This window comes from Strix uralensis, chromosome 24 (genome assembly GCF_047716275.1).
Source record: "Strix uralensis isolate ZFMK-TIS-50842 chromosome 24, bStrUra1, whole genome shotgun sequence".
NCBI classification, from domain to species: Eukaryota; Metazoa; Chordata; class Aves; order Strigiformes; family Strigidae; genus Strix; species Strix uralensis.
In genome coordinates, this window is record NC_133995.1 from 8,678,546 (window position 1) to 8,693,800 (window position 15,255).

The 15,255-nt window shown below is 44.1% G+C and overlaps 1 protein-coding gene across 1 annotated transcript; it reads left to right on the plus strand.

Annotated features, from left to right (window-relative positions):
• The first annotated feature begins 8,193 nt into the window (after positions 1 to 8,193).
• On the plus strand, positions 8,194 to 14,048 carry DDX20 (DEAD-box helicase 20). The gene is made up of 11 exons (XM_074894046.1): positions 8,194 to 8,400; positions 8,487 to 8,581; positions 8,794 to 8,962; positions 9,248 to 9,362; positions 9,444 to 9,586; positions 9,974 to 10,112; positions 10,490 to 10,548; positions 11,236 to 11,318; positions 11,755 to 11,860; positions 11,947 to 12,048; positions 12,741 to 14,048. The coding sequence occupies exons 1-11, from the start codon at positions 8,205 to 8,207 to the stop codon at positions 13,835 to 13,837; spliced, it is 2,304 nt and encodes a 767-aa protein (XP_074750147.1). The 5' UTR covers positions 8,194 to 8,204; the 3' UTR covers positions 13,838 to 14,048.
• The last annotated feature ends 1,207 nt before the right edge of the window (positions 14,049 to 15,255 follow it).

Consider the following 15,255-nt stretch of genomic DNA (forward strand, 5'->3'; position numbering starts at 1 on the left):
AGGCGGCGGGAGGCTGCTGGCACCGAAACCAGAGCAAAGCCGGCCCTCCCGGGGCGGGGAGGCAGAGAGTGATCCCTCCTCCCAGCAGAGGAGTTCGGTGGGGTGGGGTGTGGTGGGGTGGGTTGTCCTGGTTCAGGTTGTCCTGGTTTGCGTTGTGGTGGTGTGCGGTGTTGCGATCTGGGTTGCTGTGGCTTGGGTTGTGGTGGTTTGGGTTGTGGCGGTGTGGGGTGTCGTGGTTCAGGTTGTCCTGGTTTGGGTTGTTGTGGTGTGGGGTGTTGTGATCTGGGTTGTGGTGGTGTGGGGTGTCGTGGTGTGGGGTGTTGTGGTCTGGGTTGCGCCAGCTGCTCTGCAGAGACAGAGCACCCCAACACAAGCCTGGAGTCACCAACACGGCTTTAATCACAAGTGGCAAGACCACCCCGTTGTGGGTTTTCCCAGTTTGTGCTAACTGGGGGCTGGGCTGGCACGCAAAGGCCTGTCCCGCCGGGTCAGACGGGGCTTTGCCACCTCGGGGGTGTGACAGGGACACCCCTGGAAGGTGGCAGCACCCCGGGCGCTGAACTCCGCACAGGGCCGTGCCCCGGCCCAAGCGCCCTTTGTCAGGGCCAGCGTGGCTCTGGGAGCTGCAGGGAACGGGTGTTGGCCATTCCCGCACGGATTTGTTCCCAGAACAGCGTGTCCCTCCTTACAGGCTGACAGGAGCCCACACACACAGCAGCAACTGGAAACTTCCCGAATCTGAGGATGTTGCCGGTGCTACCAACACACTCCTCTGCGGGTAGGAGTTTCTCACCTCACATCAGCAACCTCTGACATTGCCAGTCGCCACAGGAAATCAAACAGATGGACAGGTGAGCCGGGAAAAAACACAAGCACTTCTGTATCATCAGACTTTATAACACATTGAATTTGAAAGTGTTTTAATTTCTTGGCATTTCTCATATATATATATATGTATTATTCTCAACTTAAATGCAAAATGTGTTCAGATGATAAACTCTGAGTCTCCTGTAATGGGTTAGCAAGGTTTGTCCAAATCGTTCTGCCACGGTAAAGAACTTGATAGGATGAGAAATACTACTTTGTGTTTTCAAATTTGAGATCAAGAACCTAATTACTTGCTTTTCCCCATAAATCTGAGTATTGACAGACTGGCTAAAATCTTTGCCTTTCCAGGTCTTTATTTTTGAAGGAAACATTTTTTATAGCTGGTAATAGGATTTTGTTTGTTTGTTTGTAGAAATCAGCCTTGGTGTTTTTGAAAGCTGACCTTTGTGTCAAAACCCAATTTAAATAAGAAATGTGCAATCTGCCCTTTCATGTATGCTTAGGAAACACTCTAGAGTTACCATTTATTGATCCTTCCAGCATCTCTTTTATTATTGGTCAAAATTTCCTGTCTCTTTACTCATATCAGGGTTTCCATTTCCTATCTATGAAGGAAGCATGAAAATTGCATCTCTCTTCAAGGATCTGTAGAACGTGGGGCAGTAAGCATATTAACATGTTAAAGAAATGACCTTATCAAAAAGTTAATCACTTCCAACTGGGAATGCAATGATGTGAGTGGGATACCTGCCAGTCTTGAGTCTTTCTTAAAGTCTAAGCCAACTAGCCCAGCTATAATTTTTTTCCTGAAACCTGGCTGGATTTGTTGGCCAGCTGGTTGTTCCCCACGGCCCAGGGTCAGGGTATGTATGTCCCCAGCCTACCCAAGCATATCAAGTATCATATGGCAGGTTTGAACAGCCAGTCAGTGGTAAAAAATCGAAAAGATGGCACCATGTGGAGAATACAAGCTGAAACGCCTGCCGCTGCCAATTATTAATAGTACAGGTAATGACCCAACTTCCCGTTCCTCTTTCTGTGCCCCAGACAAGGATCCGTGTTCCAGAAGAGCCACAGTCACAGAGTCCAGGTTTCTGTGTTGCCTGGGTGGCTCAGGACCTTTATTTCTTTTCTGCTACTGGTGCTATGATTTTATAATTTATTGTATTATCTCACCTCTGTAAAGTAATATGTAGATGCTACTTCTTCCTTGTGGCATGGCACCAAAGCTAAAACATGATGGCACTGTCTCTTCACATTTGTAATACATGGACCTAGGTTCAGCTGGTTTGAGCTGAAAACTGACTGTGAGCTTAATTTATCCAAGCCAGCTCTGAACAACAGTATTTTTAGGTATCCTTTTACATTTGGTAAGGAATAGAGTAAGAGTGGGCATCAGGAGGGAATGACTTCTGTTCTCCTGGGGTTACTGTGTCTAGACAAAGCAGACTGCTGAGGAGCACTATGGCTTTGGCATTTTGAAAAACTGCATGAAATCAGACCAGGGATTATCCCAGGCGCAGGATGCTCTCCCCGTTTTCTTTACAATACCATTTTTTTTAAAATCACGTCGTTCCCGAATTTGTTTTAACTGATGCTTCTCGCAGTGCTCTGACTATTCCAGTACAAAAAAGATACAAAAGATACACATGGTTATTTGAAGCCTCAAATCTAAGTTAAACAATATTCTGTTTTCCAGCACGTCTAGCATTCAGGAGGCCAGCTGCAGATGTACATGGCAATTGGCAGATGCTGTGTTCCAGAAAGCTCCTGTAGCACTTGCAAGACCCTGAACTCTGTGATCTGCTGGCAGATGAACGGGGGAAAGCTTTTAGCCTCTCTTTGGCTGCTGTTTAAGGTCATCTTTTTGATCCATTTTTCAGCCTCCTGTGAGGCTGATAAAGGAGTTCATCAGCACAGAATAAAGAAAAGACCAGGATATTCACGTGCTCCAAACTCCTGGGAACTTGCAAGAGAAGAGAAAAATCTGAAATGTTTTTTGAGTAGGATTTCCCTACTAAGCAACATTTTTCTCTTTCATGTAGACAACTGGTTCAAAGCAGCATCGACACTTCATGCCAGGCCCTGCACTCCTTCCACTCTGTCATGGTGTAAACCATGAGCAGATGGTGCAGTGCGGTGGAAAATCAGGTCCCCAAGAAAATACAGAGCTGAGACTAAAACACCTCAAGCAGAAAGCTACATGGCTTATTTCAGGATAAAATGAATAAGTGAGATCCTTGGGCAAAAAATAGAATACGCCTTCAGAGTGGTGTATTCCACTTACACGAGCTGCCTCATTCCTTCCCATTTGAGAAAACATCCATCCCTTCACAGCTGAAGGCTTATCTCATTTGTTGTCTTTCAGTTCATTGATCTGGTTTCTCGGGGCTTTCACGTGACTGTTCTTTGCTGAACTAACAAGCATGGTTATCACTGAATTTTCTTTCATTTTTACTTTCTCGCATACTGAAGGCAAACCTTTCAGAATTTCTTCCCACTTAAGCTGCAGCATGACCTGAATTGCATCCATCTTTGTTTAAATCCACTGGGGCATAAAGGTCCAGCCAAAATAGGTAAGAATATAATGTCAGAACTTTAATTCTGGTTTTATATTTGTGCATAAAGAGATAAATTAGCCCTGAAAATTTGACCATTTCTTCTGTTAAGCCTAATTTGTTGTATGCAGTCTCTGCACTTGTGGCCTTTAAAGTTCCTGACATACCCCTACCTCACTATGCCCCCATCTCAAAAGTCAAACTTTAACTCTGCTCCAGCCAAATTCTAGCTCCTGACATTCCTCTGCTTGCACTGGAGTGTCAGGAATAAGCACCAGGGTAGGGAAATCCTTGTGCATTCACTGTGCTGCCTTGTGTTAAAGAACTATTGGATTACATCTCGGCTGGCTGCATTTTGGTGACCTAGATCCTGTTCATACTAGCTGAGAAATAATTTAGCAAACCTTGGTATAAAGCTGTATCTGAGATTAAAATGGGCTGATATTTTTTTATCTGGGGGAAAAAGACAGAAGCGAAGTGCTGGCACTTCTCACTGGTATACCTGAAATTGCTACTCTGGGCTGATACCCTGCAGCCTGCTTGCCTTTTATCTGTAGCTGCATCTGTCTGTGCATCTGCAGAGACCCCCGCTGTATACTTTAGATTTCATCTGAAATTTGTGGAGGTCTTCTCCATCCTTCTGAAGGACAGAAGGACATGCCTGACAAGGAACCAAAGCCATTCAGCAGAAGGGCACTGAAATGAGGACACTGTAAGACCTCATCATCTTCATCATCATCATCATCATCACCATCATCATCATCATCGTTGCTTATAACTACTCCATGCACCAGGCATCCTGGAAAAAATTTCAGACTTTGCCAGATACTAAAGCAACCAGGAAGATTCTGCTGCCCCAGGCTTGCTACTCATTGGTAACTTGCCATCCAGCTTTTTTTTTTCAAAGGGAAAATGAATGTGCAGGGTGCTTGGGGTCAATTTTTGGTGGTGAATATGAAGTCACTGTCTATGTTAATATCAATGGCCCTTTCACTGTAATGTGCTTTACTGTACAGAGAACAAATACAGTTTCCATGGCAGTGTAAACACAAATACATACCACACTGAAGAGTGAGTCACACGTGCTGCAGAGAACGGAGAAAGTTCACTGTCTTAATCTGAACGCATCTGGGAGAGGAGGATGAGATTATCTCACTTAAAAAATATTTTATAAATATTATGCAAACCCAGATTTATTCTGAATAATTCCATGTCTTGGCAGATATGAAAGGCTAATCTTTTGAAACTAAAGGAATAAGACAAGGCAGGTGCTTGTTTACAGTAGCAATGTTCAAATCTATAATGAATGTATTCTTAAAAGATATGCACAACCCAACAATTCTGGAAGCCAATACAAATTCTCTGTGAGCAGTTTATCCCAGTCTTTCAAAGAGTTATGACGAGAATTTAACTGTCATGAATGAAGAGTGAGTTCTGCAGAAAGAGGAGATGGATAAATCTGTGGTGACTACATAGTACCGGTACTAAGTACTGCTCAAGACATTTCTTTGCACGGCCTTGGGAGGTCTTGGCACAATGCAAACTACACATCGAACGTGTGATACGGTCCGTTGCCATGCTGCTGGGAGTTTGAAGACAAGTGCTTTATAGTGTGATACAGCAAGGACCTGACCTTGGGTATCAGCAGCATGTACCCCATGGGTGTCTTCCAAGCTCATTTATCCAAAGCTGATACACTGATACATAGATTCAGAGGAAAATGAATCTTGGCTGGAACTCAAATCAAATATGTAATGGACACTTCATAACAGGGACAAAAAAGTGGTGAGCCCTGTCTTGGGGGAATAAAACATGCAATCAGTAGATATGGGAGCAAGAGTTTTCCCTAGCAAGAGTCTTCTCACAAATCCCAAAACCTAGAGGTTGGTTTATGACCCCAAGCTAGAGACTTTATATCCCCTCATAAGAACCAGTTGGTTTTTTAGTATTACAGCTCTGAAGGAGGTCTTAACCATCTTTTTTCCTAACCTAAATCCTTTCCCAGGACCTATTTTGCCTCCAGAGTATTCAGATTAATTGTCAAGATTTCCAAAGGGTGCTTTGAGCAGGAATGCTTCCTTTGGATCTTACAGCAACCGAAAGCAAAGCAATGTCATGGCAAAATGGCAGATTCCTCTTGGCTGGGCTGATGTGTGAACGTTGACAATGTGAATTCAGTACTTGAGAGTCACTGAGGTAAAACGAGGCCTGAAGGTTGATTGCTATTTATATACTGCCTCGTGGCGGAGCACACAACATGCAGAGAGTTTAAAGCAAAGTTAGCAGAAGGTCTCCTACAGGAATAAGGGTTAAGGGAGAAACAAAACCTCATTAGATCAACTGATACAGCTGCGGGAGCTTGACCTAAATCTGACACAGCCCCATCAGAAATGGCCAGAACCAAAGGGAGGGGGACAATGAATCTGCCAGTCGTGGTGTCGAAGGGTTTCTCAGCATACGGACATTGAGGTGGTTTGGAATCTGTCCCTCCAGCATCTGATGGAAAATTAAATAAATACCTACAAACAGCAGCACCTGTCTGAATTAAGGTGATGTGTCTGAATGTCTCATTAACAACGCACCGCAGAGAATAATGTCTGTCTCCAAATCACTTTGCTTGTATTGCAACGTGCATGCAACCTCAGGGGAGAAAAGAAATAGGTGAGAAAAATAGAGAGGGGGAGCAGTTCATTGCCCAGTTTTGGGCTGGTTTAGCACCTCTTTTCTGCCCTTCCCCCATGGGAACAGTCACTTCTGACTGTTCTCCGTTGTCTGTTCAAATCACATCAATTTAAAAGGTTATGAGAGGCTGTATTTAATCAAACATTTGTTATGTCCAGGTGTCTTTGTCCGCCTCCTTTCCCAGATTTATCCAGAGATAATTCTCTCATGTTGGAGACTCATTTCCCCTTGAGGGCCAATGAGAATATCCACTTAAAAATTAAAAAATAATTGGAACTAACAGAATGCTTGTAGGTTGCTATCCTGTTACCTCTGCTCTGGGGCACTCGCCCCTACCATCTGGTCTGTCCTGCCTTGGTAGGGGTAAGCTCTCCAAGCTGAAACTGCTCTTCTTTGTCCTGGGGGCCCCACTCTTAGTTGGTACTCAGATATTCATATGAAAATATAATACTAAAAAATAACAACTGGATAGAATTTGACAGACCTTTTCTCCCCCATCAGGAATATAAACATGAGGAATTTCAAAGGCGTGACAAAGCCTGTGGTACACCAAAGCCATTAAAATTCATTTAGGCTGCCTGGCAATGTAAGAATAATGACACAGTGTATGTGCTCATACAGTAGAAGCCACTGTTGAGATTTTTCAGATCCCATTGCAATGATGGAAGCTGCATGTCCAGAGCCTCTGAACTGCTATGACAATAAAAGCTGATATGCATAAAACCACCCACGATTTAAAATAAGTGGTCTACAGAGGGTAGTAAGTAATGCACATACAACAGATTAACACATTTGGCCTTTGCTGAAGTGAATGCTATGCTATTAATTTTCCGTAGCACCCTGGCTTTTAAATCTTGTTTCTGTGTGCAGTACAGCTGTATCCCAGACACAGAGTGTTTAATGAGAAATTTCTATCACCAGGATGGTGGAAAGAGGGCTGAAACTAGAGGGGTCAGAACAAAATGTCCGCTCTATTTCATTACAGTAGGACAGCTGAGAGATTAGTGGCGGCTGCTTTCTCTCCAAACAGAGATATAGATACTTTGGGCACTGACTGTCAGCAAACTTGTTGACACTGTTTTGCCAGCACGATCCATTTTGTCCTCCTCATCCTCTTTTTGTTCTCCTCATCCTCTTTTGCAGCCTTCTCCATCATTCCTTTGCTGACCCTTCCCTTCCTCCTACGACCCTCTCTTTCCCTCTGCTCATTCCTCTCCTCTGCCCGTTCCCTCCCGCTGCTGGCCAGGCGCCCGCCAGCACCCTGGGCTCCTCCATCCTCGGCCATGCCTTGAGCCCGGCTTCTCTCGGCGGATTTATGCTCTAGTGAAAGCTCTTGCTCGTGGAGCTTGTGGCAAGGTCTCCAGCCCTCACCGTTTCACTTCCACTCACAAGGTTTTGTCCTCTGTGGTGTTTGTGCTGTTCATAACACAAATGACCCAGGGATGTATGAATTTTGTGCAGGAGCACAAAATGACATAAAGTCATTAAAAAAAAAAAAAAAAGACGTAAGTAAAATGTCCCTCTACCAAGTCGGGACAGACCAGATGGTAGGGGCGGGCATGTGCCCCGCAGCAGAGCTGACAGGATTGCGACCTACAGCATTCTGTTAGTTCCAATTATTTTTTAAGTGGATATTCTCATCGGTCCTCGAGGGGAAACGAGTCTCCAACATGAGGAATTATCACTGGATAAATCTGGGAAAGGAGACAAAGACACCTGTTCATAACAAACGCCTGGTTAAATACAGCTTCTCACAACCCTTTTAAATGATGAAGACATAAAAGAAATGACCCCGGATGGTGTGAAGGGCTGGTTAGCTGCATCGTTCTGAATCTAAAGGACTGTTGTTTCATAAACATCATTAACCGCTTCTGTGGAGACACACAGCGGGGGGGCACTGCCTCAGTTATCGCCACAAACACCCAAGAATTGTTAATGTTGGTAAAACCCCAGAGCGCCCGGGGAGGGGCTGAGGGCGCCGCGCCCGCCCAGCCCCGCCCAGCCCCGCCCCCCGCAGACGGACGGCCGCACCAGCCAATCGGCGGCAGGGCGGGGAGAGCTCCGTGCGCGTGCGCGGCGCGGGCTAAAGGCGCGTCTCGCGAGGCGCCGCACTCCGCCGCTTCCCGCCCTCTCAAAATGGCGGCGCCCGCGGACGCGCCGCCGGCGGCTGAGGGCCGGTTCCGCACGCGCGACGTGCTGGTGCCCGGCGGCCCCTCCGACTTCGGGTCGCTGCTGCTGTCGGCGCCGGTGCTGGCGGGGCTGGAGGCGGCTGGGTTCCACAGGCCGTCCCCGGTCCAGCTGAAGGCCATCCCGCTGGGGCGCTGCGGCCTGGGTGAGCGGGCGGGCCGGGTGAGGGGCCGGGCGCGGGGCTTGGGGCACCCCGCGGCCTCCGGTGACCTCTGCGGCGGCTCTTTGCAGATCTCATCGTGCAGGCCAAGTCTGGCACTGGCAAAACCTGCGTGTTCTCCACCATCGCCCTGGACGCGGTGCTGCTGGAGAGCCCCGCCACGCAGGTGAGCCCCGGCCCCGGGTTGCTGCAGCGCCCTGGCCGCCCGCCTTTACGGTACGCGGGTGTGTGTGCGTTTGCTTTGTGAGGGGGAATCGCTCTTTTTCTTGGGAAAACGACATTGTCTCCTGTGGGGCATAGCGTTTGAAATCATCACGACTCGGTGCTGGGCTTTAATCTTTGGAACTGTTCTGCAGCTTTCAAATTTAATCCTTACAGATTCTAATCTTGGCTCCTACACGAGAGATTGCTGTGCAGATTCATGCTGTAATCACAACTATTGGAATAAAAATGGAAGGCTTGGAATGCCACGTCTTCATTGGAGGGACTCCTTTGAATCAAGACAAAGTCAGACTAAAGAAGTGCCACATAGCAGTTGGTTCCCCGGGTATGGATGAGCTTCATTGTGCTTCAGACACTGTGTGATACTTAACAGTACAATAATCGGTGCTTTTAAAATCTGGGATGATTTTTTTTGTTTTTAGTAATAGGGGATAGTCTCAACGGCCAGTGCCAGAGACATTTAGACCAGGTATTGTTAGTGAGAGATTATTCCAAACATGCCTTTTTTTAGGGCCTATTAAAATTAATTTTTAAAAAAATTACAAAATTGATCATTAGAACCTTTTAATTAATATTTTTGAAGTTCCTTTTACTTTTTTCTCATATGTAGGTCGAATAAAACAGCTCATAGAGTTGGATTACTTGAATACAGCCAGTATCCGGCTTTTCATTCTTGATGAAGCAGACAAGCTTCTAGAAGAGGGCAGCTTTCAGGAACAAATCAAGTAAGAAAAACATTTACCTTGTGCATTTATCAGTAGATTTGATACATATTTGTTAGTCATTCCCGTTTCTTTGTCTCACAGTTGGATTTACTCTTCACTACCAGCCAATAAACAGATGCTTGCTGTTTCAGCTACTTATCCCGAATCATTAGCTAATGCTTTGACCAGGTACATGAGAGACCCAACGTTTGTGAGGTTGAACCCTACTGATCCAAGTCTCATTGGTAAGTAGAAGTGCTTTTATAGTGATATTGGATTGATAGATTAAGAAGACTATACTAAAACCAAAACATGTGCCTCTAAAACTTGTGATTCTTCACAATTTCCCTTCACAGGTGAGTTGATTAGTTTATGAAGTATTTATTCCCAGTGTTGATGTATTTAAAACATCAGTGATGAATGGAGCTTTTTGTTTTTTCTATTGGATCAAAAAATATTTCAACCTTTTAAGAAAAACCTGTTCTGTAGGTTCTGATTTGGCAGGTGTGTGTCCTTGTTTAAATTTAAAGTCTTTGTTTTAGCTGCAGTGACACATGTTAACAACAGCATAGCACTATGCCTGTTTTTCTGGAAACCCTTAATCTAACAGATTTTTTTGTTTTCGTGCTCAGGGCTGAAGCAGTATTACAAAATTGTGAATTCCCATCCGCTTCCGCATAAAACATTTGAGGAAAAAACCCATCACCTACAGGAGCTGTTCAGCAAGATTCCATTTAATCAAGCCTTAGTCTTCTCAAATTTGCATAGCAGGTAATAAATTTGAAATAAAATCTGTAAAAAGCAAGTTCAAAAGCAGTAGTTGTTATGTCCCGTCCTGGATAAACTTATATAGAACTTCTATAAGGTCTCAAAGCAGTATGCAAATTTTGGATCTGAAATATAGCCTGAGGAATGCAGTGTGAGATACTGAAAATAAAGGAATGCTTTAGCATGAAGGTACCTCATGCACTGTTCAGAGTACAGTGGGACCTGATGTCCTGTTGTCCTTTTCCATCTCTAAGGTGACTGTTCTAGACATAAAGATGAGTGGCAGTTTTGGACTGTAGAATAGCCTGTTGTGAAGAAATGCACAGGGGTTGTTAGGTCTGTGGTTTTATTTACAGTTTTCATTGTGTATATTCTGTCAGGGCTCAACATCTAGCTGAAATACTAACATCCAGAGGCTTTCCTGCTGAGTGCATTTCAGGTAAGTCCATTCAAAACTTTCTGATTCTGTTGAAGTTATGCATAAATGAGGCCTAAAATAGGAAAATTAATCTTAAATCTTGGTTTGCGTGGCCTCTGGTTAAATGACAAAGAATAGCGTTTGAATCTTCATAGGTCTTTAGGACTTAAATATTAATTTTTACATTAAGTTTCCTGTTTTCAAATTCATTTGAGAGTCATTTCTATGAATATCCAGATCAGTGCGTTGGCTTATTTGTAAGGAGAGAGTTTACTTAACGTTTGCAAGTTGAAGCAGCGTTTCTTTGGAGTGCAGATGTTGAATTAAAATCTTTATTTCTAGCTTCAATAGGTGCCAGCTATCAGCTTTTTGTAATGTTTATTAGAAACCTTGAATTTTTACTTCAACAGTGTCTTCCATGGCTTATGTGTTTAAGTAAAATTTGTCTAAAATCAGTGTTGTTCAAGTGGGTTAAGTATCTACATAATTGGTTTTTCTTAAAAAAACAAGCAAAATAATTATTTTTGTAAGGGATTTCCTTATTTTCAAGTTTTTGTTTGTTCATTGTTTACTCATTTGGAACTAATGTTTGAGGAGGTTTCTCTCAGCCTTGTCTCTGATCTCATCTACAGTTTTACAAAGTTTTCATGGAATTTGAGTGGCATAAAACTGACAAATGTAATCTGTTTCTTATTTTTGTCTTTCTAGGCGGCATGAATCAAAATCAACGACTTGATGCTATGGCTAAGTTAAAGCAATTCCACTGTAGAGTTCTGATCTCCACAGACTTGGTGAGTTAGTATTTTATAGCAAACATGAGTATTGCACATAAAGTTACTACAGAGATTTAGATCTGACTTGGAATTGAATAGGACATAAAGGTACCGATAACGCATGTGACTTGAGCACTGAGAGACTTATTTTCGCTGTGAAACATAGATATTGTCCCCTATTCCTCATCTCGTTCAAAAATAGTTCTTAATGTATCTGTTGCTTTGTGGAAGCTTACAGGCATTTCAGAGGATCGGAGTTGTTTCCTTTGGATAGGGGCTATGGGAAGGAATAGTTTGTTTCTCTAGTACAGTACGCTCACAATAGTAACAGCAAACAACTTCAAAGAGAGCAGCAGTTATGTTTGAGGCACTCCCTCCTCAGTGTGTTGTATTTGTGTAAAGATCTGTTCAGCATGTTCAGTTATCTATCCCCTTCTCTCCTCGCTTTCTCAAGACATCTCGTGGAATCGATGCTGAAAAAGTGAATCTGGTGATCAACCTGGATGTACCTGTCGACTGGGAGACGTACATGCATCGTATTGGCAGAGCTGGGCGTTTTGGTAAGAACAGTCATGTGGATTTCTTGAGCTTGCACTGGCTTCACTGGCTCTGGTTGGGTAATTACAGCTTCTGTTGTGTGTCGCAGGAACTTTAGGTTTATCTGTGACATACTGCTGCCGCGGAGAGGAAGAAAACGTGATGATGAAAATTGCTCAGAAGTGTAACCTTCAGCTTCTTCCTCTACCAGGTATGTTCTGTCCTGTGAATGCAACTGCATATTTTGTTGGTAGTTGTCTGTTACTCAGAGCTTCAAACAAGGGCCCAGGGAACTGACATGTATCTTCTCTGATGAAGTTGCATGAATTTTGGTACAGGTTTTTCATACTCTCTGCTAACGACTACTCATGTAACTGCCGCGGTTGTGTGAAGCAATAGAAAATGAACGTAGTGCATGCCTAGGGATAGGAGAGGAACTCTGCATCCAGCTTTTGCTTGAGCAACTACACAACTACTTGGATTTCCAGAAGTCTCGTATTCAGCCTTTCTCAGGCTGTAAGATACAGCAGGAGAGGGAAAGAATACTTGAAGCAGCAGAAGATTTGCTACCCTTGCTTTGCCAGAAGCTGTTCCACTAGAAACGTAGCATTTGCCTTCTTGCATAAGTTCTAACTTTTTTTTATCTGGTTAAGTAGGATCTGAAAAGTAGGTGACAAGTAATGCAGTGCTGTTTGTCTTGCTCAACTTTGTCAGGCCTTCTGTGAAGAAAATGTTCTGGCTGTTTGAGCTCTTCCAAGAATTGAAGGTGTCAGTTTGTAGCCCTAACTTGCCTTGTCTTAACATCTTGTCTGCAATTTTGCAAAGCTTTGCTTCGATACTCATTTGAGGTCTAGAGGGAAGGATGCACTTAATTGAGTGCCTGCTTGTTTCCCTTTTGTGCAGAGCCTATCCCTCCTGGAATGATGGATCAGTTTGAAGATGGGGAGGTAGAAGTCAAACCTGTTATGCATACAGGTGCTTCAGTGAATTCTGACACTGTGGGTCTTAGACCAGAGGAACCTGTACTGCAGCCTGTCCAAAATAGTTTTTCAGAGGTACCTCAGCCTCTTTCTAATCTTCCAGTTCATAATTCTTCTGTAGAAAGGCCAAAAAAGACTCTGAAACAAAAGCAGATAAAATGCATAGATTCTGCAAATATGGAAAAAAGTAGTAGAAACTCTCAAGCTTCCAGCTGCCGCACAGAACAGAGGAGTCAAGTCAAAACTGTCTCCAGGGTGGATGGACAACATAACTCTCAGGCTCCAGATGAGGAGGCCTTAAAAAAAAATCTTCCCAGAATTCCATGCTTGTCTTCTTTCAAAAACCAACTGAACAATCCCTGGAGCTTCTCAGAGCTTGTTGAAGATTATGAGTATTTCATTAAAGAAGGGTTGGAGAGAGAGGTCGAAATTTTAAGAAGCTATTCAGGCCCAGGAGAACAATGTGAGCTCCCCAGAAATGGTGGTGTAGAGTGGGAAGAGGTGGGACGTAACACAGAAACGGTAGCAAACGGTGTTGGGTCTGACACTGATGGTTCGTGCAGCTCCAGGGCTTCTTCCTCCAATAGCAGGGAAAATGTCTCCCGCTCTGAAGCATTTTCTGATACACAGAAGAATGCTGTTCCCACAGCACGTCAGGGTCGTGCAGGCTTCTGTCCTACACCAGAGAAACCTCAGGGGCTGCCACAAGTCCCGAAGCAAAATCAAGTGAAAAAGAAAATTCTGAAACAAAATGCTAAACAAAAGAAAAGCCATTACCATCACTTCCCTAGTCCTTCCACGAGAAACACTGAAGACAACAGTTCCTGCAGCTCTTGGGATGATGGTGCTCCGTATGAGGCTTGGAATTACAAAAACTACTGGAAATCTTATTATCAGGCGTGGCAAAACTACTATGCTGCAGCGTCTCACTACAGGAGGAGCTGCCGGGAGCTGAACTGGATGAGTGCCTATCGCGCCAACGCCGTCTACCTGCAGGAGCTGCTGAAAAGTGGTGACTGAGGCAGTGACCCTGCTGCGTGGAGGCTGTGCCGGGGCGGGCGTCACCTGTGCAAACAACTGCTGCTCTGCAGGGACACTGACAAACGCAAACAGGCATTGTTGAAGATTGAAGGCAAATGTTGTCTTTCATAAGCAGTTGTGTCTAGGTAAATGTTTTACATGCGTTCCAGTGATGGTGTTACAAGTTTTTAATAAACAGAAATGAAATGGCTGGATGTTCAGTTGCAATCCTTACAATCCAAAATAAACAAAGGAAGATAAAAGGCAGCCACTTACATAAGAAATCTCAGTAAGGAGAAAATACAAACCAGCCTCAGTTTTATGTGCTTGACTTGTGTCTTCCACGTGACTTCTGGGTGAAGATAAATTCACCGTAACACTCCCTAGTCTGTTTATAGTTGGAGATCACTCCATCTTCTGTAATTCTCTAATACACCAGGCACTGATTATATACCCGTTAAGTGGCAGAGTGAAACCTGCATCTCGATGCCTGTATTGCTAATTTAAATCCAGTTAATTAACATTGTATAAATAACATTTCTAGAGCTAGGTGTATGGCAAACTGTGCAGCAGAGGATGGTTTAATTATGTAGAAAATGTGCAGCAATCATAATTGGTCTGTCCTCTGGGTGCAGCAGTATCAGACTTGCCACACTTACAGGAAAGCTTTAATTAGAAATGAAATTACTTATTAGTACTAAAACTAATCGGTATTTCTTGTTTGGCTTGCACAGCTCTGCATGTAGCTGTCCTGAAGCAGGAAAGACGGCAGTACTGGCTGGCTTAGGGTTCTGACCCTGGGTTGACTCCGTGCTAGTTTTGAAGCTTCATCCTCTAACTTTTGTGTGTTTGGGATCATAGAGACAAATTTCTTCAGATAGTTTCTTTGATTTCTCAAATCTCACCCAACCAGATGTAGTCTGTTGGTTGGTGGTTTGGTTTTTTTCTCTTGAGCAGAGTAAGGCTGGAATTTTCTTCATAGAGGCACTGCTTCCTACCTACTATGAACTGTACTTCCAAGGAGAGCTGCTTCATTAATTTGGTGAAATGGATGTCTTCAGGGATGCTTGATTGCTCACCTTCAGCAACTTTCAAATTAATTTTGAAAAAGTCAGTATGTTTTCTCTCAGTTTATATAAATCACTTGCTGCCTCAGCATTCCTCATGTTCTTGCAAAATTACCTGTGCAAATCCTCTGGTGTTCCCTGGCAGCACTTCCACCGCTCCACAAAAAACGTTGGGTCTAAACTTTATACCATGCAACTCGGACTCTCTTCAGTGTGCGGGAGGATTGCAGGATTGATTTAGCTCGTGAGTGGCACAGAAATTTCGCCCAAGACTGGCAAGCGAGGACGCGGTCCTGCCCTGGGCTGGGTTGGGTTTTCCTGCGGCTGGGGCAGTGCTGGCCCCTGGTGGGT